This window comes from Serinus canaria, chromosome 7, assembly GCF_022539315.1.
Source record: "Serinus canaria isolate serCan28SL12 chromosome 7, serCan2020, whole genome shotgun sequence".
Classification (NCBI taxonomy): domain Eukaryota; kingdom Metazoa; phylum Chordata; class Aves; order Passeriformes; family Fringillidae; genus Serinus; species Serinus canaria.
This window is the reverse complement of record NC_066321.1, coordinates 11,929,218-11,957,129: the sequence shown is the minus strand read 5'-3', so window position 1 is coordinate 11,957,129 and position 27,912 is coordinate 11,929,218. Positions and strand designations below refer to the sequence as shown.

The window sequence follows — 27,912 nt, the reverse complement described above, 5'->3', positions numbered from 1 at the left end:
GGCAGCCCCTCTCGACCGCTGCGTTGGCAGGACCGGCCCCTCACGCGGCGGTGCCGGCCCCGCCCCAAAGCTGATTGGTTCATGAGCTGCACGTGACCAGCGGGCGGGCGCGCGCTCGCGGGGAGCCGGGCCCGGCGGGAGCGGCGCCGGCGAGGGCGGAAGTGCGCGGCGGGGGCGCGCGGGCGGCGGCGCTGCCCCCTCAATGAGAGCCGGGGTGCGGCGGCAGCGGGAGTAGTGGGGCCGGGGGGCACAGCTGAGACAGGAGCCGGGCTGGAGCCGCCGTGCGGAGCCGGGCCTTAGTCCCCAGGTGAGAGCGTGCAGCGACCTCGGGATCCCCCCACCCCAACCCCGGGCCGGTGGGGGCCTCAGCCGTCCCGGCCCCCCGCCCTCTGTGAAGGCAGGCGGGAGTCGCCGGGTCCTGGCTGCAGCCTGGGGATGTGGTTGAGCCCCTCCGCGCTCTGAGGAGAGGAAGGGAAGGAAGGTGTCACCGGCGGTGCGGGGCAGCCCCTGTCTCCCGAGTGTGTCTGGCGTCTTCTACCCGGGGGTTGCTCGGCCGTGGGAGGGCACCGGGGAGGGCACCGGGGCTGGGCGAGGGGAGAGCGGAGGCAGCCGGTGACCGTCGGGCCTGCGCGGGAGCCGCAGGGGGAGGCCCGGCTCCTGGATTCGGCCGCTCCTGCGGCTCCCGGTGGCGCTGGGCTGAGGTGGAGCCGGGGTACGCCGTGGCTCCTGTCCACAAGTGGGACGTGGGGGAGGGAAAGGGCGAGGAGGAGCTGGCCTTGAGCGTTAGTGCAGGCTGCCCTGCCTGCTCTTGGTGCCGTCGGATAAGTGATAACGTTTCGTCTGCGGGAGATAAACAGAGGGCTTGGGATGCCGGTGGTCTCAGCTGAGCCAGAAGTTCCTGGGGAGTGTTGTTTTATCTGGGTATGTTCTCTCTCTGCCCGTCTTTATCCTCCCTGCAGCCTTACCGGTGTAGATCTTGTAGGAAGAGAAGGGTGGTGCCTGAGTGTGACCTTACCTGGAGAAGGGTAGGGAGGCAGGTGAGACGAAGCAGCCCAGTCATGTTTCCTGACCAGCTGGTGGAGGCCTAACTCGTTCATTCTGCTGAACCCCTGTTGAATCGATGCTGTTCTGAGAGCAGGAGACTTAGCCTTGACTATGCCTGGGTATTTTCATGGTGGAAGGGAACAAGGAGATTGCACCTGCACAAGGAGCAGCCTTGCCATTGTCAAAGCTGAAGTCTGCAGTCTGAGTAGTTTTGGGGTTTGCTTTTTTTAAACTGTTCTAACATTACTTCTCTGGTTCCAAGATCCTTGTTTTTCTTCTGAGGGACAGGGAGGTGCCTGTCCTCATCCTCAGAGGTACATGATTTTCAAGAAAAGCTGTCTTTTTTTCTTAATGTCTTAAATATTCCATGCCCCAACCCTCCCCCTCCCACCCCCCAGTTGTTAACATGAGAGTAGGAACTAACAAATCAGAACTAGACTTGTGGTTCTTGGAAGTGATTTGCTTGAAGGCTGAAAATAATTTTGTTATAGAGAATTTAATAGTAACAGCTCAATCTTCCTTGACAATAGAATCTTTGCACTTATTCATGCATAGCAGACTTGCTAGAATAATTTTAACTACTTGGATTTTTGCTTATGTTCAAATGATACCAACTTACCATGATGAATATTTTGCATTTCTTTCCTCTATTAAATACTTCATTGAAGAATAAAATAGCATTCAGACTAGTTGTGTAAACAAGTTTCCTGTGTTAGACTTTTAGTAGTAAATTGTTTATTTTCACTTCTTTTGGAGTAAGCCAACTTAATTCTGTTTTGCATGCCTGAAAGAAAGTGAAACTGACCTATTTTTGCTATAGTGTTATGTATATACTGCAGAGGAATTTCTAGTCTAAAGATTTAGGTGGAATGCTTTACAAAAGCTCTTAACTGAAAGCTTAATTTGACCAGACAATATCCTTTCTTGGCCATCCTTAACAACTCTCAAACTTGTCTCTAATTGTCAGTGCAGTGGTACTGGAAATCTGGGTAGAAGAGCAGTTGAGGCATTTTGATCAGATCAAGTCAGTAATGATGGGACACTGCCTGCATCACTTGGAAGTGTACACTGAAATCCTGGATGGTTTATAGTTTGAGATCTAATGCCTCATTTGGACTCCAAGTTTTTTCAGCTGCTTAGTTGATTTTGCACCACTATTGTTTGACCAAATGCTGGATAAAATTACTTGCTTCTCTAGGAAGTGTTGGGGTCCAAGCTTCACATGGAACAAAACTGTCCTGTGAACGGAGCAGAAATGGCCACATGAAACAGTGGAACAAGCTCTAGCATCATGGCTTGGGAATCTGGTTCATAGTTTGTTCTTGTCCTGTAAACCTGTTCACTTTCCTTGCAGTGGATAATTGCACAGTAACTCAGTCATTTCCTACTAACTACATTCAAGCTCCATGTGACTGATTAAATGAATTGCTTTCTATTACACAACGAATTCATGTGAATTAATAGCCTCTCTTAGCAGGGGTACTGAGGGAGCCTGTTTCTCATGACAGCTGTGCAGGCACTAAGCACCCATGGGAGTGCAAGTGCACAGTGGTATCTATCAGTAGGTGTCTTGTGCCCGTTGCTGTAGCAAGCAATTTGGGATGGCAGTAGTGGTGTCCAGGGGTTTGAGTGAAAGGCAGTGGCTGGGGAGGCCACAGAAGCAGAGGAATGTAGGTGCTTGATGCTTTTTATTCCCTGGGTGCCTGACTTCAAGTAACTTTGCATGGCTCAGTTAGGAGATGTGCTGATCCTAATTATCAGCCAGGTTATATAGCAATTTATATTCTCAAACTCATTCTGTCTTGAGTTGGAAATACTATCCTACTATAAAAACCTGCAGTTTTTAGGTTTTCTCTCTTCATCCACCTTTGAGCCCCATGTCTCTGTTAACTGTTCTGCATCACTGTCAAGCAGTGGTGATAAGATTCCATTGTTTGTTGCCTGCTATTGCTTGGAGCAGTAAGGTCAGCAAACTGTCTTGGTTGTTTCACTCTCCTAGTGGTAATAGTCAATTTTGTGGCTTTTGTTGTATGAAACAGTTGATGCTTGCTTCTTGATAAGAGGTTCAGAACATGTATTTTAAAAGCCATTGCTAATAGCTGCTATGAAGCAATCATTTTGTTGGTAGCTCTTTTAGCTCATTAAACAGAACTAACCAACTTCCTCCATTCCTGCCCCAGAAATATCAAATTGTCTTGTCATTTAAGCAAGATAAGTCTGTAAAATTCATGCTTTATCCCTTCATGTTCTCCCAAATACTGCTTTAATAGTAATATTAGAGGATCTGTTTTGTCTCTCGTGCTTGAGATGTGCAAATGTGTTTTTCAAGACCTGTCAAAGTGAAAGTCATGGAGTCTTGTAATGTGAGAATGTTATTTAGGCTTATGTGTAAGTAGGTACTTGATTCTTTATGGTAACAAAGTGCTTGCTTAGAACTTCAACTGTTTTCTGTGGAACCTTGAGCCCATAGCCCTCCTTGCTGAAGCTGTTGACAAAGGAATAATGGTTGATTATACGAATATGAGACTTAATGGAATTGCAGTCCTGACTAGGAATCTTTGCTCAATCACAAGTCAAAGACCAAAAAAATCGGTTCTGGGATTATAAGCATTTGTTAAAGACTTAATCCTGTCAGCTGTTACTTTGTGAATTAGTGTTGCTGTCAGTTGAAGTGATTAGTGTGAAGTGTTGTAGGCCACTAATAATGCAGCGAAACTGGAGTTTTTAATATGTTCTTCTTAAATTTGGAATGTGTCAAAACTAATCTGAAGGCAAAGCATAGAACTGGAAAGCTGAGAACATGCTGAGTTAAGCAGATGCTGTGATTTCTCTGGTTTCCAGCTCTTTCTATATATATTTTTACCTGTAGTGAAAGATTATTTTTCAGAAGAGTACTGGAGACCTAGACTTAACCCCTATTTTGGGCCTGGTAGATGGATATATTAAAGAATGTTTCTATTCTTTGATGGAATTGATGACCTTTTTTTTTTTCCCCAAGTTGGTGGCTTGAATCACAGGTTTAACAGAGGAAAGAATCCCACTTTATAGACAAGATTGTTATAGAGTACTATATTACAGGTTTATACTTATTATACTTAACGTGACAAAGCACTTTAAAAGATTATTTGTAGGAATAATCTACCTGAACCCTGGACTTCATTCCGCAGAACACACACTAAAGCAGTAAAGTGGTGAAGTGGTGCTTTTTTTTTTTTTTTTTTTTTTTTTTTTTTTTTTTTTTTTATGCTAGGTGTTTTATAAGGTTAGGGCTACCCTGCTTCAGAAGATGCTGTGTTGGGTACCAGTCTAAAGCAGACATTTAACAAGTGAAGTAGTTTTAGATTTTTAGATCAAGTTGCATGCCTGTTGCCTCAGCTTTCCAGAAAAGAGGTGGTTTGGCTAACTGAGGAAGCTGCTCCCTGATTAAAATGAATTAATTCTAAAGTATGTAGTGATCTGTGATAACAGCCTTTCCACTAAACTGCTGCTGCAGTAAGAAACTCCTCTCCATGATGGTACTCTTCTGCTATTTAGTGTTCTTGGCTTGCTGTGAGATCTCATTTTGGGTAGGTAAGGAATTCTCATTAGTGTACTCACCAAGAAGTCTCACCGACTGACTTTTATGGCAGCTTTCTGCTTTTATCTACCATGTCATAAACTAGAATAGCCTAGAAATTTCAAGAAATGGTATTTCAAAAGACAGCACCAGTTTAAAGCACACATTCCAATCTTTCTTTGCACTTTATCATGTTTTAAAACACAGTTTAAGAATCAGTTTTTTAAACAATTCTGCAGGCATTGGAAATTTAAAGTTTGTCTTATAAGGCAAACTAAATTCGAAGTAGGCTTTATTTGTTGAATCTGTTCTGAAGTTTTAATGGCAGGAGACTAATTTAAAAAATTATTAGGCAGACCAGTTGGTGGTGATACTGTGCATCTTTATAGTATTAGATAAAATTTTTAATAAAGTGTTAGTCATGATGATTTGCTTTAAGTTGTCTAGCTCTGCTGTACTACTTCTGCAAGCTGAAAAATGGGCCTTCCCACAGATAAGATTTGTAGCAACTGCATTGCTGGACACAGACTTGACTTAAAGTTGCTGAGGCTGGAAGATACTTTGGAGACTGCCTAGTCCAGTGCTCCAGCTGACTGCTACTCCTGATCTATAAGCTGGCTCATTATCATATCTAGGCAGAACTTTGTGCACTTCAGCTTTTCTGATGGGAAAGATGACTTTCCTGCCTTGCCAGTCTGTCCTAAAGAGCCTGTAGCCATCCACACAGCAGCACTGTGGCCATGAGAGCTATCCCAGCTCATCTCTGTAGTCCCACTGAGGTTCTAACCCCTGCGGCTACACACAGACCCCCAACATCTCCAGCTCACTCCCTGTACTACATGCATTAGTGTATGGAAGCACCCTGTTGTGCTGATTTCCCCGAAAAGGCACGAGCTCTGAGATGAGCTGGCTGTGTATCAGAATAGTAGGTTTTTTTATTCTGGTTAAGTGCTCTGCAGAGATAGGAAATGTCTCCAGGAGCACAGAAGAATAAATGCACAGTTTATATTCTGCACTAGTTCTGTATGTTCATGTGACCTGTCATTTGCTAGGTCATAAAGGCAAGTGTCCTGAGCTAAATGTGTCCTAATTCTCTATGTTGAAGTCAAGTGGTTCTGAGTTAACAGTCTGCCACCCAAACCCAGAGTTACCAAGCATGTTATATTGTGCTACTCTTAATTCTACAGCACTCTGGAGGCTGTGTTGAAGAGCTCACATTTGGCTGTAAATGATTTTATAGTGGTAGGCACAGCACTCTGTGAGGAGACCAATGATAGCACTTCTCCCATAAGTAAAGCTCTCCACAGCTTTTTAGTCTTCTTAGCTATAGGGCTGCTGAAATTGCATAAGACCTCTGTACTGGTGTCATAATGCAGTTCCCATTTGAAGATAGAAATACTGCTTTTGGCTTTGATGTAAAGTATATGAATGCAGTAGTCTGAGAAACTCCCTGTTATTGGAAACATTTGCTCTTAGTCCAGTAGAAAGGCAGCTTCCTGCATGTGCAGAATGCCTTGATGTGGTATTCTCTACCTCATTGGGGAAACTGGAGTAAGGAAATCTATTTAAAGGTGGCATAACAGAGCAGCTGAATTATGGGTACTAAATGTCACTGTTGTTGTTTTGTGTGATGTAAAAGCATTGATTGAAAGATGGAAGGAAAGGTTCAGTTCTTGACACTTGCGTGATGTTGCCTGATTGAGGGAGCTTAGTGACTCACTGTATACATCTGTGAACCCTGCAGTAAAGTCAGTGAAGTTCTTAAAATAGTGGAAGTACCTTCAGAGTCTATAGGAAGGTGATCCTTGAGTGCTCCTAGGGGTCTGGGATTCTGTGGTTAAGAGTGAGCTCAGGATGGGGGATTATTACTTGCCTATCTGCATCAAATGTGGTCTCAACAGTGGCTTGCATTTCCCCAAATGGAGATGTGAGCATGAGATATTAACTTCAGTTTGTGAGCAAGGAATGTAATTGTATGGGCAGAGACAGTTGCTTCTGTGGGTATTACCTGAAAAATGTTTGGACTTGTGACTTATCCCAGACATCCAGTTCAGTAGGGAAGCACGATCCAGTGAGATAGATCCTTTTGGGAAGCAACAGTAGCAGCTTGTGGCCTGTCTGCAGTGTCTGGTGCTGTGTTTGTGAGACCAGTGGGCTGGATCTGACAGCCCCAGGACTGGTTAACAGTAGTGAGAGCTCCTGCAACTCTGTAGCACACTTCTCTGTTGAATGGGCATTTGTTGGAGTTTGTGATATCAGTGGTACTGATAACTTTCTTGTGGGTTATATAGCTGCAGCTTTTTCACTGAAGTAACTGAAAACATGTTATAACCTTGTACTGAGGTAAGATTTTGGTTATTTTGAGCTCTAGAGTGCCACTTAAGACACTGATTGTGTGATCTGAAATGTTTGACTTGGCTGTTGTATTTGTTAGGCTCTTGGAGATCCAGTTAAAAATTGGTATGGATTAACTATCTGAAGTATGTCACCTCTGTCTCTTAGTTGTTTGGTGGACTTCGTGTATGCTGTGTATCAACGATGGACATGTTTCTGCATGGATGAGCTTCCAAAGGAAGTATAGTTGAAATACACTTTGTGAGTCAGTGGGAGTGAGGCTGTTGAGCAAGTCTGTTGCCTGAGTGTCACTTTTCTGGTATGAGCCAAATTAACTAGTATGAACAGTGCTGTCATAATTCACCCTAAGTAATTAGGCAACTAGACTGTTATCACCACAGTGACAAACTCTTAGCATAGTAATACTGATTATTGGTATTAACTCAGTCTTTGTGCTTGTAGAAGAATTCTGTCAGGTTTTCTAGCAAGATCTCGCAGGGTAAGAGCAACATGGTGGATCCCTCTCTGCTGTAGTCTGTCTTCAATGTGTCTTCTGGGTGTTAATATTAGACTTGGAGGCTTTCTGAAAGTTCTTGGAGAGGTCTGGCTAGATATCTCCCTACAGAAGTAGTTTTAGCTGTAATGGAACTACTGTCTTATGACTTTCACTCCAGGTAACACTATCTTGTTGAGAAAAAAATGTATATTCTATCTGGTTCTACATATGCCCTACTAGTTGCCCTGTACTGAGTAATATGGAAAATAATGTGGAGAGTGGTTTTTTACTTATTTTCCCATAAAACTCTATGTAACTATGATGCTTCCATGCTATCTGTGCAACAGTGAGGCAGTTATTATAACTGTACTGCCTGCATGCAATGGCAATCTCCTGATACTGTTGATACCTGGCTGTTAAGAGCATTCACTTTAAAGCATGACACTGAAACCTTATTTACTTATATATAGATGTATGTGAATTTTTGGGATGGGGGGAGTGAGGATGTGCTCCAGTGCCTTAAAAGCACTGTTGGAGGGAAGTCCTTTTTCTTCTCTGAGCTACTGCTCAGAAACAACTTGGTTGTTTTTCTTTCACTCTGTGGAATTCTAAAAATAAATGGTCAGTCCAAAACTAAGCAAACAACAACAAAAAAATCCCTGAAAAAAACCCTGAACAAACAAATACAGGTATTTAAGCTCCTTAGGAACAGGGATATATGTTTGCTTATCTTTAACTTCAGCATAAGGGTTGCTTTAAAGTGCTACTCTTCTGAGCAATGGATCAGACTGATTCTTTCCTGTGACTATGTCTTTGAAGGTTGCAACCTTGCCACAGACTTGGACAGGATTTAGTTCCAGTTTTTCTTAGACATCAGGATTATTCTTAGCAAGGTTATTGGCTTGAGATTACTGCTGATGTGTAAGGTAATATCTGTCTATTTGTAATGAGTAATCTAGAATGGTCCTGTACTGAATGATGTGAGAGGGGATATATTAAATAATTTCATCTGGTAAGTAAATGGAAGTTAAATGCTGTCAGATTTGCTTTCCAAGCAGCATGGATGCGTCTCTGAAAACTTGTAAGAGTTAAGCTGGGCTTGGCAAGGATGGAGGGGATTGTGGGTAATGTGATTATATACAGGTATTTTCTACTTAAAATGGATCACTGTTGTGGTGGTCTAAACAGAGATCTAAACAGAGCCTTAAAAGATGGAATTATCCAAGTCTAGCTATAACCTGTTAGAAAGAGCAGCATGCTAGACTTTGTAGGTTGCAAGGACAATGATCAGTTAAAGGAGCAGTGCACCTGGGTGACTCTTGTTCTTCCTGTTCTACGTAATAACTGTAGGTGCTAAAAAATATTTTGTATACTAAGTCCACTCTTCTCAAAATCACTTGGTCTTATTAAACTTTTTTAGCCTAAGTGAAGAGCTGGAGATGGCTTTGCATGCAAATGTGTGGAACAGTGAAAAGTAAGCCAGTATGGAGACCAGGGTCACTAGTAGGGATTCTTAATCCTAATTGGCTGTTGTTCAGTAGATGGATGTTTGATGCTTTTGATACTGTTGAAATATTTTAGTGTGATATCTGTGTCCTCTTCATACATGCAGAGAGGGCTCCTGATCACAACTATATTAAAAATACTGGTTTTATATTCCCTGTGGTATTTTCCTGATGAGCAATTCTTAGGGACTCTCCTGCAGTACAAGTTCATCTCACAGTCTGCAGTCTTTCTTATTATGGATGCCAATACTCCAGTCTCATCATTTTGGTGAAAAACAATTCTGAATTGAAATGGTTCTTCAATCTGTGCCTGTCATTTCCCCAGCCTTGTAGAAGATGGAGAACAATAATGACCTGGCTTCAGGTTCTGGTTTAACCTTTAACTGCTGTAACAAATACCAAACTAGTCCTGGTCTTGCTTCATGTGTCTCTTAGCAGTGTTTATGTAGCTCCTGCCAGAGCATATTTGTGACAGCCAATATCTCTAAGTGTACACATAATTCTGGGGAATTTAGGCAGGATTAGTAAATAATAATAATTGTCTGAAACTGGTGTAATGTAACCTTCAGTGTATCAAGTAAATGTATTTATTCTGATTTTTTTCCCATAACATTTAGGGATATAGTTGTTGCCACTTGGAATAAGAATTTAGCCTATATAAAGAGGTTAGATCCCTTCATGTGTACAGAGTAAAGTAGTTCCTTGCTTTAAATTCTTACTTTTCATCCTGATATTATAAAGTATTAAGTTTTCAAAATCTGTTTTGAGTTTCCTTTCCAGTGCTCTTATTGTGGCAAGTGCAAGTCTACTAGTAGATCTAAGGGAGAGAAAATGCCTGATTACCAAAAGCAAATCTGAGATTTGGCTTTCACTCCAGTGCTCAGCCTGGCCACTGCAGCAGAGTGGTGGCTGCCCCTTGTTTGAGGAGTGAATAGTGATCAGGGTCAGGGCACTGCCCTGTTTCTGCAGCAATATAGGTAACTGCTTGGCTGCTAAACCTTCTTTGGCCTTAGCTGTACAAATTCCCTTCACATCAGCACTGAGGTGTGTGTGGCCTTGCAGATGTGACTGGCAGGCCCAGTGGGCTGTGCTGAATGGCTCTGCTGCAAGAGGAGGTGGGCTGGAACAGCCAGGGGCAAGAAAGAGAGGACTGAGGGACAGGGGATGGTGATGGCAGCATTGGGTAATATAAATGGGGACTGCAAAACTACCCCAATGTGCTCTGGGAGTCATCTCAAATGGAATGAATTCTTTGATCCAATTAAACATGGCTCAGAAAAATATATAAGCACAACTGAGAAGGTAGAAACATCCAGCACTACATGGGGAAGGAAATGAGGATATCCCAGGCAGGAAATTCTACCAAACACATAATGATCTCTTTAGCTTGGAAACCATTAACTGGATATATGCCAAGAGGTAAGATATTAGCACAGCAAAAGAGGACAGAGTAGCATTTGTACTTTTTCAGCCTGCATATCCTAAAATTTTCAGTGGCATTAAATATGCCACTTAATCTCAAATGGGTTTTTTAGTTGAATTACCAGTTGGAGCATTCACAGTCCATTGAAAGCTAATGGAATTTCAGTACTTAAATATTTTCTGGGTAACCTCAGAATGGCTGAGGAGCTCTTACAGTTCATAGCTCAGTGAGATTGTTAATTAGTTTTGTGATCCAGGGAATTTCTGTGACTGCATTCTTATGGGCATATCACAGAACCAAACACTTCAAAGCCTCTATTTCATACTCTGATAAATGAGGATCACTAAAATACCGTTGCAAAACCTTGTTCCTTCTGTGCTGGTTTTTGATGACATCATATTTAAGTCTTTATAATAGGTTGAATACCCAGATTTTCCTTTAAAAGTAGGTATCTGAAGGGTTTAACAAAGATCCTCTGTCAAGCTATTGGGCTAAGGGTTTCTAGAATCCTGTTTTAAAATCCAAAGAATGGCTGCTTTCAGTGGCAGGATAGCAATGAAAAGAAATGTCCAAAGATATCAGCTGCACAGCAAGAGAACAAGGACTGATCTCAGCAATTTTGAGATTAGAGCTTTATTTCAGTTTTAAATCTCAAACTGAATGGAAGAACTAGCAGCAATTCCAATTAAAGCCTTTGGAGGGTCTCAGATTCTTTTATTACAGCAGCAGAATATTTATTGGAAAACAGGTAGACTTAGTGAAGCTTCTCTTTTTAATTTTTTTTCTCATGTACTTGGATGAACTGTAGCAAAGTTTCTTTCTTGTGAAGTGACAAGAGTGTTTTCCTTTAAGTGTTCTGCAGCTGTGGTCATCTTAATGCACATGAAATAGACAGGGATGTCAAAGTGTGGTCTGGTATGAAATACATGTAGTTAGTTACTCAGTCACAGTCTTTGAATCTTGGTGTTAGATAAACCAGTCCTGTTTGTAAACTGCGTGCTGAGCAGTTTTACTGTTTAGATTGTGGAGGGGGTGGAGAAAAAGCAGTTTACTAAGGACAATTGCCTTGAAGTGCTCAGTTTCAAGGGACCAGCCAAGGATGACACAACATTGTGCAGGTGGCTTTAGTTAACCTGCAGGAATTGTAATCTAAACAGATAAGGGAAGGCTGAAATAGCTGATGCATTTAGGGTTAGATATCTTGACTGAAGGTGGCATGGTTTGATTAGTCTTGTGGCCAAGCAGGAATCTTCAGAAGTCTAAATCAAAACAGTTACTGATTAGTAACTTCTGTGGTGTGAATTGTAGATTCTGTGCTTCGTGTGGGCAGCCTGTGGCTGGTATAACCTTCCTTCCTTGATCTGAAGAGCATCTTTCACCAGCATCACAAAGTTCCTATTGTGCATAAGGCTGTGTGTTACCTATTATAGAATAAATGCAGTGTTATCAAGTTAGTGGCTTAATCCTTATCTTTGAAAACAGGTGAAACAGGTAATTACTTTTATTTTTGTAAAGAAGAAAGACTGCTAGAAAAAAATTATTCTTTGTTTGTAAAGTTTATGCTATGCTAGACATGGCATCTGTCTAGCAGTTTATTTCAAAGCAGGGTGAATGGTAACCAGAAGGAGCCACCTCCCCTTCCTCACTCCTGAATAAACTTTCAGAAGGTTTGGGGTGTGGTGGGTTTTTTTGGTTGGTTGGGGCCTTTTTTGTGGTGTGGGTTTTTTATTTTTTTACAGCTTATGACACTTAGCATATGAAGTTCAACATGGTGTCATTAAACCTGAGGGTAAAGTGACAGATGGAAATTAAACAGGTTGACTGACTGCCCAATGGATTGCTTCTTGTCCTGGCAGATGAGGGTGAATCTTGCTGGAAAGTAAACTGTGCCCAAACAACAAGTAAAGAGTAGTAGGGTAGAGGAGGCATCTTACAACAGCACTAGGTGTCTTGTCTGGACACCTACTCGAGAGTGTGCTCTTCAGCATATGCAATAAGACCCTTTGCCTTAAATCTGTGCTCCTTAAACTGAAGGGATTTGAGTAGTGTTTTAAAGCAACTGCAGTTGTCACAGGTTCTTCTAGACACTGCTCCTTTTTTTGAGAAGTGGTTGCATTTCCCAAGACTTGTTTTTCTGCGAACAGATGAGTTAATATCAGTGTCTTTACCGCCTCAAGGATGTCTAATGTACAAAACAGGAAGAAAACTCATCCTTGCCTACTCAGAGATAACAGAGGAGAGAGCTTCCACTTGTGTTAATAGATTTTGGGGGTTTTTTTACTTTTTTTAACCTCAAGGAACTGTTAGATCTGAGCTTTGAACCATGTTGTGTAAACTGTTTCTTGGGCTGCAGAAGTGGAGATAAAAATAAACAAACAGTTGGCTATAATGCCTTCTCTTGTTTCATTAGAATATTCCTATTATAATCTCACCATGCCCCTTTCTGAAGCAGTGATATGCTGTCAGCCTGTTCTGTAAGCAGTGGTACTTCTGCACTGATACTGGCTGTGTCATAATCCTTCAGCCTTGCCTTGTCCTCTGTTCTTGCCTCCTGACTGCCCATCTATTCTGGGCTGGAGTGGACCATACTCCCTCTGATGCCACCAAAGAGGAGCTGCTTTGTGTGCAGCTTCTGGGACCTCACTAGTGCACACTGCACAAGGTCTGTGTTGTAAGCATACTGCTACATTCACAGAGTCCCTGGTCCTGATCCTCTGAAGTATTGGAGTGGCACTTGGAACAGCTCTGCAGGAGGATCAAGTGCCTTGGCCATGAAGAGCTTTAGATGCAATCAAACTGTAAATTTTTATGTTAGTGGGTGGGTTTGGTTTAATATTATAATTTGATTATGAATCAGGTAATAGTGTAAGGCTGACCTTGCAGTTTCTACAAGCCATTGTAGGGGTGGAACAAAGAAGGAAAGATTTAAATATTCTCTCCACTTACCTTTATGATGAACTCAAGCTTGTTGGTATTTTTCCTAAAATATAACTATTCGTTTACCATGACCATGTAAAGATGTGGTATTTGTATTGACAGGAAGAGAAGTCTTTTCTCTTGGCTATTAGTAAATTATATTTTTATTGCTGTTGCATAGCACAGTGGACTTAGTGCTGCTGCCTAACACATATTCCTATTTGTGATGCCAGAAAAATGTCTAATTTGAAAACCTTGTATTAGATAATACAACAGTTACAACAATGTTAGGATGTCTGGTAAGAATACTCACAGGTTAGTCACAATTATATGAAAAATAGCTAAGGGTCACACTCCAGAAAGCAGCTGATCTACTACTGTGAAAGCCAGACTACTCTTGAGCTAGGACAAAACAGCAGTCTCTACAATTTAAGAGCAGGCTGTGTTATTTCCAGAACCCTTAAAAGTCCCTGAACTATCTCATTGTGTGGCCAGTCTGTAGGTCTTATTTCTTGGGTGTTTATGTCCAAGCAAGCTGAATTCTGGTTTACCATCTGTAGACCATGTGGACAACAGGCAAAGCAACTACTTCTGGAGTTCGAATGCTACCTGTTGTGTTTTTTCACATTCCTTTGGCAGGGAAATGTTCTCTTCCTCTCTTTTCTCTCTGGTGACTTAAGAGTTAAAAATCAATCCCTGTGGCAATGGCTGAATTCACTGTCCCCAAGAAATATATGTTTGTGCTGTACAGGGAGAACCTATGGAGAAGTAGGAATTGTTATGCCCCATTTCTGTACTAAGGAGTGTCCTGGATGAGGGAGCTGATGTATAACATAATAGAGAAGATTACCAGAGGAAAATACCTGTCTTCACTTACCAGTGTTTATCCCAGAATGAGCACTTAAAGATGATTAATTTGCATTGCTGTACTAAATGTATGTAGCAAACAGGTGTGAGTAAAAAAACTCTGCATGGAAAAATACTGCTGCTTAGATGTTTGAAAATGCTGTCCTGAGGGCACTTCTTGATTGTTGGCGTGTTTGTTCTTGTATGCATGAGTCAATGAGAACTTAGTTTGATTTTTTGCTTTTCAGAACATCAAGTCATGACAAGGGGAAAAAAGTAGTCACTGTCAGTGTACTCTAAGGGCAGTTGTCCAGACTGGTCATGGAATTGTCACTCTCAGAACACAGGGCACATAAACTGGATTGCTTGGAGCAAACTGCTTTCAGGGAGAGGTTTGGACTGGACAGTATACAAAGGTCCCCTTCCAAGCTAAATAATCCTATGGCATATTTGTAGACTGATGATCACTTAGTCTTTTGTTAATTTTGTTTAGGCCAGCTGGTTGTCCTGAAGCCTTTTCCAATATACTACTCAGTAACGTCTACTGTTGGCCTTGTGTTTCCATACAGTAGCACTTGCTGATGTGCAGTGTTTTTCTAGAGTAATTGTGTCCAGGTAAATTTGAGACTCCTGGAAGGTCCATTGCTTCTGTGCTTCTAGAATAAAGCGTGCTGCTATAAATCAAGGGTGGTACAGCCACTTCCTGTAGCAGTGTTTTCTGAATGGTCTGCTGGTCTCCTTACAGCTCTCTGCCAGGATATGAACAGCTGGGGTCCTTTGTGCTGCTCCAAGGACACAAGAATCTCTGTCCTGCCCTCTACCATATACACATCATGTGTCTGAAATATTCATATTTGGGCTTAATATTCTGTGTGGGAATCCTGACTGGTGACACATCTTTGTTTCACTTATTTCTGCTTTTATCTTCAGTGTGCTGTCCTTAGAGATGCTGCTCTGTGCTACTCAGCGTGGCAGCTGCTGCTTTTGCTTCTGGTACAACTATTGTGTCCAGCTACTCTTAAATACACCCAACCAACCAAAAAAAGAGGCAGTATTATTTTTAAGGAGCCTCCAGTATTTAACTACTAGGCTCGCATAACATGCAAACAGAGGCTTGTTAGCTAGGGCTTGTTTATTGAAGCTTACTCCTCCTTTATGGCTTAGCAACATTAGGAGAAGAATAGGAACTGAGGTTTTTTTTTTTTTTTTGCAGTAAAGCAGGATTTTTTTTGCTAAGCAAATTATATTTGCAACATCAAAAGGCAGGAAGAGTGTAAAATAAATGGTAATGCCATGTCATGAGACTTTCTGCTAGAAGCTTTTGCACCTTGTTCCTGCCAATTTACTGTGTATCTCTGCTGTTTTCTTAGCCTACGTAGGGAGAAGATCAAAAGCCAGTTTTCTGCCTATGAGCAGATCTAAGATACGTCTTTAATGTTGATACAGCTATGTTTTAGAAAGGTGTAATGCCTTATAACAAGAACAATAAAACACTTAATTTCATATATTTTGAGAAAGAGTGGGTTCTTCTTTAGAATCTGCTCTAGACAGTAGTCTTGTAGGCTGGGTTTACAAATTAAGAGTAGCTTGTTAAAAAACCTTTGGCACTTTTATTCATCATACTGTTGTCACAAATAGAAGGCATTTGTTTTAATACCTTGTCCTACTCATACTTTAGGCATGATTTGCATGCCAGTGTTTTGGAGTGGCCCATTCTTTAGGCTTGCAGGGCAGGGTTTTAATCTGGTCTTTCAGCATTTGTGAGACACTTTACCTGCATGCTGCCCTGATGTCACCAGTGTCATGGATGGGTGACTACTGCTTCTCTCTACAGATCTGATTGGTTGCCTGGCACTTCATCTGTGGCAAGGAGGACAATGGCTGCCAGCAAGAGCAAGAACCAGAGTTCCTTGGCCCTCCATAAAGTAATTATGGTTGGCAGTGGAGGTGTGGGTAAATCTGCCCTCACACTTCAGTTCATGTATGATGAGGTAAGTAACTTTGGCTCACTTCTCTAAAGCACAAATTGATATGGCTTGCTAAGCTTTTTTTTTTGTGGGACAGGGGAACTAAATGTGATGAGAAAAGACCTGATGACCCAACTGGCAGGAGCAGGATATAGAAAGCTGGGAGATGTGTCCTCTGGGAACATCTCTGGCTAAGGGTGACAAAATTGATCCTTATTTGTGAAAGAACTGTCTTCAGAAGGCATGCATAATGTGTGCATGCTTGTGTACAGAAGCTGTTACTACTTGGAGTTGAACTTTAATTTTGTAATTTAGGTCAGTTAAGGCTGAAGTCAGAAGTAAACATTCTAGCTCATTCCGATGAAGTAGGTGCTTAGGTGATGAAGTAGGCACGTTCATAGCATGAATTCTTCCATTCTGGTATACAGGAAGCTAGATTAGGCAGCCCACACTAGTTTGTGAAGGAATACATGATCCTGTAGTTCAAAAGTTAGTATTTATCTATGAGTAGTCCACATATACTGTCGTGGTGTAAGTATCTGAACAGGTGATGTAAACATTCATGAAAGCCAGCCAGCTTAATTGGGCTTAATTGCTGTGTTCTGAGGCTGAGAGGCTTTTTACCTCTCCACTTCTCTGCTGGATGTGTGCTGTTGCACTAAGTTGAATGGGCAGTGGCTTTGTGGATCTGATCAATACTGAATGGACTAAAGTATGTGCCTGTGTAATTATGGAACAGACTTTCATGTTCAGCAGCTGGATGCTCTCATCTACACCTGCTAAAATACCTGTTCCTTAAGTATATTCAAATGCATTTTCTTAAAGCAGGAGATATAGATAATGCCAGCACATTGCTTAACTTATACTGCAACTCTGTTCTTAAATTGTACTGAAGTTGCTGACAGTGTTTTGTGTAACAAAACTTGACGAGGCAAATTGGCTCTTTGATGTATTAAGGGCTTAAATAACTTGCTTTTAATAGTAATACTAAAAAAAAGAGTGGTGGAACTTAGTGGCTGTGACTGCATTATGAGAAGGTTTTGGGGAATTTAAATGTCACAGAAGTGAAAGAAGGAAGATAGACAAATACCGAGACTGTTTGACAGTAATTCTAAACACTGATCCCTTTCTTGTCAGTTTGTAGAAGACTATGAACCTACCAAGGCTGACAGCTACAGAAAGAAAGTAGTTCTGGATGGTGAAGAAGTTCAGATAGACATTCTGGACACAGCAGGACAGGAGGATTATGCAGCTATCAGAGATAACTATTTCCGCAGTGGGGAAGGGTTTCTTCTTGTCTTTTCAATAACAGAGCACGAATCCTTCACAGCAACAGCAGAATTTCGGTGAGTAGTTTCTCTCCTGGGCAGGGGAAGCTACCCAGTTCCTGTGTTGCTCTGACAACTCTGCCTAAAAGCTACAGCTCTTTATTCTTTGTCTGTTACCATTTGATCAGTAAAAGTGACACCTGACCATTTTGGTCTCAGTAACTGATAACCTAAACCACAGTATTCAGCCTCTGGCTTTAGCCATCTTTTTGCCTGTAACTTACAAGTACACTATGCCTGCAGCAACTTCAGGCAAGTAACAGATTCTTGGACTCTTAAAACAAGCATATTCCAGCCAATTTTCAGTCTTCATGGATGTGAAGTTTAATTATCTTAGAACAGTACTTCTGGAATTAAGTCTGTCTTTTGGCCAGGTTTCAGACACAGTATTGCTTACTGCTAGAAGCAGGTGCTCTGAGGAAGGGAAGGATTAGCCTCCACTCTCAGGTATGGATTGGTGCCAGACAAGGGTTGGCAGCCAAGCATTGCTATTGTAGGCAGACATATTCCTAGAAAGACACGGAGTAATAGTAAGCACTTCCATTTTTCTTCTTGGGATTAGCAGTTCTGATGTAAAAATTGGCACCAGATTGACCACAGAAACTGCTTATGTAGTGTGGGGGGTAAATAAAAGGATTTAAACCACTTCTGGTTTTAAAATCCATGTAGCCACATTCTTCAGGGCAAGTGTTCTAACTCTTTTTGATAATACCTGTTGCCTCAGTAGAAGGTAAACCAGAGATTGCCTAGAATAGCTATATAACTTGAAGGAAAACTTCCCAAAGCATACAGAAAGTTTAGGAGTTCCTTATGCTTGTCAGAATAAAAGCTCTTTATCGGTCTGCCTTATGTTCCCTTTGCTTCAGTGGTACAAGGTTAACAGATACTAACTGGTAATGGAAGTGCTGTAGCTGAGGACACTTATTTCTAGGTTTTTCTTAAAGCTAAGGCCAACTCCCCTTGCACTCCAGAACTTAACATATCATACTCTTTCAACAGTACTGGAGGACCACAAAATTTTTCATGAGGTATAAAAATACTGGTCCTTCCTCACATAATACTTCTGTGATTATGTTCTGCTTCAGAAGGCTGATAGTCATGGGACACGCAAGCAGAGCTCAGTTTGCTCTAACTGGAGCTCTGAAAGGAGCCAATAGTTCAACTGTTACAGGACTGCAAAATGGAATACTAGGACTCTTCCTAATGTAAGATGGAGGAAAAAGTCAGGTAACACTCAAAGAACACAACGAAAATGAGACAAGTGGAAGCAATTTGGTTTGGCTTATGTGCTTAAATGAAATATAATGTTAAACCAAAAGTTTAAGGCTTTGAATGAAAGAGAGTAGGAGTATTTATCTTGGCAGTTTGCTTTTTTTGTCAGACTTCTGTAACAAGGTTAGCGGTGTGTCAGTTAAAGATTCCAGCACAGCAAAACAATGAAAAAGCGATGCTCACCCTGGAGATGGGCAAGAAGGGCCTAAGAGCTTTGTGATGCAGAATCTCCAACTTTTCATTGGTTCAGCAGTAAAACAAATAGTGAAATTAGTTAAATGGAATATTTAGGCTCACATGCATGAACTAGCTCCTTGGTCCAGGAAGGAGTGTGGAATGGGCAGTATGAGTCACCAGCATCCCAGGCCAATACCAGAGTGGTATTATTTACTGCAGATCAAAAGGTTCCAGAATCTGAATGCTATGAAAAAGTTGAATACTGAACAAACAATAGGCTTGTCTTTAAACCCTAGCTCTCCTGCTGATGCTGTGCATTCAGTGTTTGCTTTCAGTGCCTCTTTAATCTGAAAATGTGTGAAGATGCACTTAAATGCAACAGCAGATTGTCTGCTTCAGTGTTAATGCTATTTTAGAGTCTCATGTACACTCCATACATTGTTATGTTGTAGATGGAAAATGCAGGCATCTGAAGTAGTGTGGTAACTCGGTGAGATGAGAGGGTGTAGCACTGTCCTCACTCCTCGTTTAGCTCTTCTTCATAACTATTTAAAAATAGTTTAGAGTGGTAGAGTTCTTCCAGCATCCTAGATGGACGGCAGCATGGATGGACAGCAGTCTGGTTTCAGCTTGTGTTTTACCCTAGTAAAGAACAGACTGAGACAGGTATGCAACATCACTCCATCTCCTTTCCTGGACACCGGTACATCCCCTTAGCATGACAGGTTAATGCTGGCAGTTGAATATATTCCTGGAGTCTGTGAAGGAGGAAGGTTGCTAGCATTTTAGTTCAGAATTGTGTAGTAACTCTCTCCTTTGGGTAAAGTTTGGGTGGCCATTAGGAACAATGTCTGCCAGCTACTGGGCTGACTGCAAACTTCTGTCTTGGCAAAGACTTGGTATTGCCCAGACCTATATAGAGATGTGATGCAGACTGTGAATTAAAGATGGTGACTGAATGCCAAGGTGGAACTTGGCAAACATGGCACTTGTACTCTTTTCCTCATTCAAATGTGAACTGCTGCCAGTTGCTCTTCTGCCATAGTCTTCTTTCCTAGAGCCTAATTACTCACTAACTAAATGGTAAAACTGCCTTCCTGGAAGTGTGAGGCTTTCAGTAGTGTAAAGCCCATAGCAGTACTATGCTAATCTTGGAATAAAGTGTGTGTCCAACTGTTGGGAAGTACCCAGTTGTAAGCACTAATAATGTGCAGACCACTTGATCCACTCCACTTAAGTGTGGGAGTTTTGTTGCTACTACTAACACAGATATTTTTATTTTGAATACCTCATGCCTTAGGGAACAGATCCTGCGTGTGAAGGCTGAAGAGGATAAAATCCCTTTACTGGTAGTGGGAAACAAATCTGACCTGGAGGAGCGCAGACAAGTGCCTGTAGAAGAGGCTCGAAGTAAGGCAGAAGAATGGGGGGTGCAGTACGTAGAAACCTCTGCCAAAACTCGGGCAAATGTAGATAAGGTAAGAGAAATGACATCTGCTCAATTAGATCATCACTACTCATTTAGTACTGACTCTTGCTGGGACAAAAGCAAGTCCACAGTTTGGTTTCTGAAAGCCTAGTTTATTAAAAAAAAACTTCAAAAAACAATGAACTAACTGGAACGTGTGCACTTAGGCACATACCTAGCTTCAGGGAACCTGAGATCTTGAACAAGTTAATGCTATTGTCTTAACTGTTTGTACCTGAACCAATAGTTTTTCAATAGTTCTTTGGGTAAATGGTTCTAAGGATTCCCTAAGTATGTTATTTTTTTTGTAGGGTGTGTCCTTCTTATAACACCAATCAATAACAAGCTATGGACAATTAGAAACTGTTCCCCCTTCCCTTTAAAGCTGACTGTAATGTGTTTAATCTTAAAAATTTTATTCTTGTTTTCTGTCAAGACCACTTTGAATTGTGAGAACTTTTTGTTGTGTCCCTGTTCTGTTTTGACTTGTCCTTGGTGGTATAGGACAGTTATTCTCATGTTATTCTGCTGATGTTTTCTTGCATAAAAAGTGGTGGTGGGATATTCTAGAAGAGAAATGAATTATAACTACAGAGTGTTTGTCCTCTATAGAGGACAGATCAATTTCAGTCATCCCCTTAATTTTGTTTGTAGTGAGGAGTTATTGAAGAACAGGGTGCCTTTTTTACTTCACCAGTTCACAGAAGATTATATGAGATTACTTTTTGCACCCTAAGGACTCCAAATGTGTCTTACTAATATGCAACTGTACAAAGATAACAAATTTTAAGCAGTTTTCTCTTTGGTTAAAGAACACTTGCAGCTAGATGTACTCTTCTAGACAGCTTCCTGTTCTTCTATACTAGTTCACTAGTGGAAATGTTGTTGATGCACAAGTTACTGGCAGGAACTCCTTCATTAAAACTGCAATATATGAAACTCCTGAATTGAGACATCTTGATTTAAAGAATGTGGCATAATTTCAGTTTGGTGAAGTCACTGTCAGTTGCATAAACTGGGTGATGTAGTGAAACATGAACATTTAGACTTGCTTTTTCCTATAAGCATCTCATATTGCAATGAATGGCCAGCCTATTTTATATTTGGACTAGTTTTCTGATCAGCTGGGATTAACAGCAGTGGAGCTGTGTGTCTGGAGAGTACTAGCATGGTGATCTAGATTTGCTGTTACGGGTCTTTACTGGCTGGCTCATGTGACATACTGGTTGTCCTCTGTATAAGCACTCTTAGGTGCATTGTACAACAAGATATTTTTTTTTGTGGTGAATGTGTGTTAGTGCTGTGGCAGAATAAAAAAAAATAAACTTAAGAGGGTTTTGAATTACAAACTAATCTACTTGGATCAGTAGCATGGTCTTGTTTCCAAGTATCAAAGGCTTGAGAGTTCCCTGTTTGGAGAAAAATGCACTTTAGTTCTACAGAGTGATGCTAAACTCTTATTCTGTAATCATAGAAATAATTTCAAAAAATAAATTATTTTTAAATAATCCTAAAAATAATACCCAATGACTGTACAGCAAAACAGCTCTTGCCTCTTAAGTGGTATGTACCTAGACATCAGGAATACAGGGGTGAAATTGCCTAAGTTTTGGACAAAAAAATTAGAGACATGAAAGGAAGCACGACTTTCTCTGAATTTTTCTTAGAACATAGTTTTGAGAATTTTCTGTGCCTTGTCACTTGAATTCTGCACCTTTGTAATTATAGAGCAAGCAGAATAGTAACTGCATGGAAAAGATTGGACTCAGCGCTTTCCATAGTTAATAGCAGTGGAAATGTTTGCTAGGCACAGACAAATGTTCTCATGAGATTTGAATGCTGCTTTTGTGCAAGAATCGTATTTAATAAAAATCCCTTAAAACAGGGCTCTTGAATTTTTTGATATCCAGGTAAGATAGTGCAATTTTTTGTCACTGCTTGACACACTACATAATTGATGTTGAGTTTGTCACAGGAATCTTTGTCTAGACTTACTTCTGCTGCGTTGAGTACAGTGTGGTTCTACATCTTTATTTGCTGCTGAATACAGTAGTTTTTGTCTGCTTTATGGTGGCTGATGTTTAATCTTTCTTTATTTTTCCCTCTTAGGTATTCTTTGATTTAATGAGAGAAATAAGAGCAAAGAAAATGTCAGAAAACAAAGACAAGAATGGCAAGAAAAGTGGCAAGAACAAGAAAAGCTTTAAAGAAAGATGTTGCTTACTGTGATGCTTTGGAACTGTAAAAATCTATCTACAGGTGGCACGGATAAAATACCACTAAGGATATAGGGCTGGATTCATGAAAGGAAGTCTGTATTGACTCCCTTATCTTTTGCTTTGCATATCACACCTTGAAAATGTGAAAACAACTTTGCAACCATTTCCAGTATCCAACAAAACCTTTGCCTCCTTAAACTGAAATGGGCTCCATCTTCCAACTTTCAAAACTAGGAATAGTTTCAGAACTACAATCCGTCTGCTTGGTTACACAATGTACTTTTGTATTAACTTCCTTCTAATGTTTCTGTGTGTTTCTCTTGAACCTCTATTGGCCTTAACCAGCACAGCTGTTCAGGTTCAAACACTTTTTCCCGCTGTTGCTGCCCTCCTTGATGGTGCAAAATGCAGAAAGGCTATATGACACCTAGTAAAGGGTTTGAGTCTCCATCTTCTCTTGGCTGTCACTGATATTTCTTACACTGAAATCTGCTGGCTTCCTCCTCATGCTCCATGTGAGAAATAGCAACTGACAGTTGAGAGTCAACTCAAGGCAAACTTTCTTCTGTGTTCTGTTTAGTCAATACAGCATTCATGAATCAAGCCTATGGACTCCATTCAGACTTATTTAGGAAATGCAAAAATTTATATTTAAATACAGGCTAGATGCATTCCCTGTTGGGGTCTGTCTTCTCATCCTTAAATTAGTGGTATGGGGTGGGAAAATGACTGTAAGCCTTTCTTCAAAAGGAATAGTATTATCACCATCTCCCTGAAATGCTGTCCTGGGTTTCTTCCATGTATTGTCTTGACTCAATTACACTCTACATCTGTCATCCTTCCCTTCCCTTGTACTGGAATAGTGGAAATAGGTGTTGATTTAATCAGTTATGTTTATATTGGAACACTTGTGATGATAATGTTGGAAAGTGAAAACATCTGCATCTGTCTCCTGTCTTGCTGTAGATGAAAATGCTGAATAAGGATGGGTCCCATCACACAATCATGACCTGGAATAGGTGAGGCATATATGTTACCTCTCAATGATTAGCTGGCTAGTGAGCTGTATGGTGTCAAATGAAGTTAAGCAGTTGCCACATCTGTTACTCACTGTTAATTTTATATGTACTGTTTCTGATGCACAGCAACCTAGCACGTGGTGAGTTTTGCTGTCAGTTATGCAGTGGTGGTCATGTTCTACAAAAACAGTCTACAAGTGGAAAAGTCAGTACTTAGCAGGTTCTGTTGTCAGCTGAATGAAATGAACTTTCTCATGCAGTTTAAATGAAGTTCAGTTGCCAAAAATCTCTTCTGTCACTGTGGAGAAGAACTCTCTTTTAGTTGAGGAGTTTCTCAATGAATTATGGCTATCTTCTGCCTCCATGGAGTAGAGAAACTTGAAGACTAACTGTATCTTGCTGGTAACTGGATGCTTAAAGCACAGTTGCTTGGTGAAAGGTTGTTCAGTGAAGCTCACTGCAGCATTAAATTAACTAATGGTGTTTCTTCCTGAGATGGAGTAGGGAATACTGTTCAGTACTTAGTGTTGTAATTTGAGGTTGAAAAATACTTTTTCACGTGTACTAGATCGCTTTTGTGCATTCTGTCTCTGAACATTGAAAAAAAGTAAGATGTGATCTATATCAGAACCTCTGTTGACCTGAGGTTTCACAGGGACTTATCACAAACTCATTGTCTTCCATAACTAGTTCATCTTGTCAGGCAACTCATTGGACTGGGGAAACTGTACTAAATAAAAGGTGCTGTAATCTTCATTCTTGTCAAATTAAATTCCTTCTTTGTTACTCTTATCTTGTATGATCAGAAAGAAAGGTTAACCAGCTCTGGAAATGCTTCTCTGTGAACAGTGTAAGTAATTGTGAAGTTGGCTTTGTAATGCCCAATAGTATTTTGAAGCAGAAGCTGGAAGCCTGCTGGCTTGCAGAACTTGTCACTTGAGCTGTGTGACCTGTGTCTAAAGCCTAAGCACTGAATAAGACACTGGAAGCTGTAACACATCTAACAAAGTTTCCTACTGAGCTTCCATGGATAAAAGTCCATTTCTAACTGTATGTTGTCCATACAGCAAATGAATGTCCTCTTCTGGAGGACTCAGGCTTGGTTGTAGTTGAGACTTAACCTCTAAGTCCTTAAGTAACCTAAGGATAAACAACAGTTGAGTTCACATTACAAACTTATCTAGGTCAAGCCTCTCCGAGGCAGGCTGTAAAAGGTATATAACAAAATTGAATAAACTGACCTTGCTGTATGAATAGTGAATTCAGCAAAGCTCACAATGAGCAGCTCAGCTATGTTGGTTCAAGAGACTTGCATGCCTTGACCTTTGATCTCTATAGTCTTAAGTACCTGACAGTATTTGATAGGACAGATGAATTTCTTCTCAGAACAGCGAGTCTCTCACTGGTGTTCTTACAGTCCATGTGCTGTTTTCACTCAGGTTATTTTTTTTCTCCAACTGATAAAGCTATGCCACTGAGGTGGACTTACTTGGAGGAAGGTGCTTGCTGTTTCATGGCTTCATGTTGCATCTCTTCAGTGTTCTATTCTTGTCACCTGCTCCAGGAAGACTAGGCCTGGAGACTAAATAAAGCAGCTTTTCAATTTTCCTCTTCTGTACTTGCGACAAACTCAGTTTAACTTACCAGTTACAGCTGAAAACACACTAAACAAAGCAGCTACCTTGCCTACTTTGGAACAGTGGGCAGCAAGCTTTCTGACTTGTACCAGAAAGGCAGTAAAGCTGATCCCCTGGACTGAAATCCTGCTGTCTCCACCTGATGGTGGAAGTGCCTGAATATGCCCTTCTGAATAGGGGCAATATGATTTGGGGGATCTTGAATGGCTTCCAGATGTGCTTCACTGGACATCAATGGATATCACCATCAGGTGGGTTGAGTGGAGTCAATATAACATGGCACAGCATCCTGTGAGCAGTGTAAATGGAGCTTTGAGTAACTGGAGGTCAGGTCCATCAAATAAGGGATGACTTTGGCAGCAGGGGGTTTGTGGCTGCCTGCTGGCCCTGCTGTGTAGTTGAGGAGACTGAAGGCAGGATTGAAGCTGACGTATTCTATCAGCCTTTGCATGCTGGGTAATTAAAAACCACGGCTTTTCTTTGTTGGTATAATGTGCTCTTAAATCATTCTGGAGCATGGCTGTAGGCAGGTAACTGGATATTTGCAGCTGGAGGTCATGCAAGACTTGACTATGCACTTGCACTTAAGCATTCAAGTATTATTCTTGCGCAATGGCTTAACATGAAGTCAGGGAACTGTTTACTGCTACGTGCAATCTTCCTTATGTGGCTTAGCTTCAAGTGCTCCAGTTGTCCTTCTGCTTTGAGCAGAGCAAACAAGCCCCTGTTATAACAAGGGCTAAGTCATTTTATGAAAAAGATAGAGGACTCCAGGACTGCAAAGGCAGACTTGACTCTTGTAGAGGGGCATCTCCAGGTGGGAGTACAGATGCAGCATGAAGCATGTTTTCAGTGACTTGTGCCCTATGTGTTCTTATACAGACTGATACACCTCTGCTGCAATTTCTAGGGGAACACTTGGCTTTATGAGGAGAAAGATGTATGTATAGATTTACTGGGCACTAAACTTCAGCAAGATGTTGATAACCATCTGAAATTCCAGTTGAGTCCTATCTGGCTTAAGTATAATGCTCAAGAATACTTCAGGTCCAAGGTACAAAACTACAATCTGGAATGCAGTAAGAGGTATGTAGGGGGGATATGCATCTCACTAAATGCTCACACAGATCTTTTTATAAAGCTTTTCAAAGCATTAACCCAGTTCTTAGGCCTGACTGGTCTATCAGTTCTTGCTCAAAAAGAGGATACTCTTATCAGTTCAGCTCAGAGCTTATGTAGACAGAAGCTTTCCTTAATTGCTGTTAGCATATGTTGCAGTGTTCACCTCCTGTTGACTTTATAGTTGGGAGAAGGAGGGAAAAGGAACAAATAAAAAAGCTATGATTTTCACTGTAATCTCCACACTTCATGGAAATGGCAGGTGTTCCTCTTGGGAGGGGAAGGTGTTATCTCTAACACCAAGTGAGAAGTTTAGTGTAGAGGAAGTGATTGTGGTTGCAAGACTTAATGAAACTGCCTCTAAACTATGTATGCTATACTATACAATGTAAATTCTTATTTTTTTTCTTACATAGCTTCAGAGCTTTGTCTCTAACTTGCACAAACATGTTTAATGTCTGTAAAACTGGTCACTTTTCATTATCATGCTAATACAACTGATTTGTATTACTATTGATAATAAAAAGAAAAAATGAGCTTCATATTTGTTTGTTATTAATTTTTACAGCATTCTAAAAGCATACCTAACCTCCAAATTCTTGAATGAGCCAGCCACTGATTTTCAGTGTTGGTAACCTTTCTATCAAATATGTAACAAGGTTATATTACAGACTACGGGAGGGGAGGCAGAGGTGACTGAGACACTCATCATTGGCTTTCTGGAAATGGTATGCATGTTTTTCCAGGACTGAATTGACATAGTAGTTTGGTTCCTTCACAGTTGATTTTCCAGAACTTAATTGGATCAGACAGCTTGTATCAACTCTATGAACGACAGAGTTGCTTTGTCTTTTCTTCTGACAGTCTTGTGCCTTTGAATAACAGAATAAGCAACACTGTGTGGAAAAAGTAGTCCTTAGTCTTTTGAGTGTGCCACACTCTGTTCTCTGTGTAGGTTTGTGGTGAATGAACTGCAGGAGAGAAGCTGGGATGCTTCTGAGGCAGGATGGCTCAGGACAGACTCGCTGTTCTCTAACGCCACTTAATTTGGAGTGGCAGAACAATGGGATTCAAAGTAAACTTTAAAGCAGTTTCTGTCACTGCTGCTGTATAAGTTGGAAGTGGAACATTGTCTAGCTGATGACTTCTGGCCAAAGACTACAGCAATTTACATAATCTTGTTTACATGGTGCTTGCCTGGTGTTTGCCCTGTGTTTCTGATTGCTACGGTGGTTTATGTTGCTCTCCCTCCCAGTGAAGTAACTTTTAAAATTCTCTATGGCAGAGAAAGGGTAGTCTGGAAAGTGTCGTGTAGGAGGCAGGAGAGTGTTCTGAGCATAGTTGTGTTACACTGCTGTAACCAAAGCCCAATTGGCACCTTTTTCTTCATATAGTTTGCAGATGCTTGTGAGGAGAAGGCTTGCCTTTGGTTGCAGCAGGATAAAACAGGAGGATGATGACTTGTACTTAGCTTGGCTCCTGCCTTTGTGTTTGCCTATATTCTGCCCCAACCAGAACATTGTAGTGTGGTTCTGTTTGCTAAGTGATCAATTTCTGGGATGGTACAGGCACCTCTTCCTGAGAAC

At 41.1% G+C, this 27,912-nt stretch overlaps 1 protein-coding gene across 1 annotated transcript; it reads left to right on the top strand.

Annotated features, from left to right (window-relative positions):
- Nucleotides 1-140: 140 nt before the first annotated feature.
- Nucleotides 141-26,868, top strand: RALB (RAS like proto-oncogene B). The gene is made up of 5 exons (XM_030241526.2): nucleotides 141-307; nucleotides 15,955-16,111; nucleotides 17,225-17,433; nucleotides 20,165-20,342; nucleotides 22,442-26,868. The coding sequence occupies exons 2-5, from the start codon at nucleotides 15,998-16,000 to the stop codon at nucleotides 22,559-22,561; spliced, it is 621 nt and encodes a 206-aa protein (XP_030097386.1). The 5' UTR covers nucleotides 141-307; nucleotides 15,955-15,997; the 3' UTR covers nucleotides 22,562-26,868.
- Nucleotides 26,869-27,912: the final 1,044 nt, after the last annotated feature.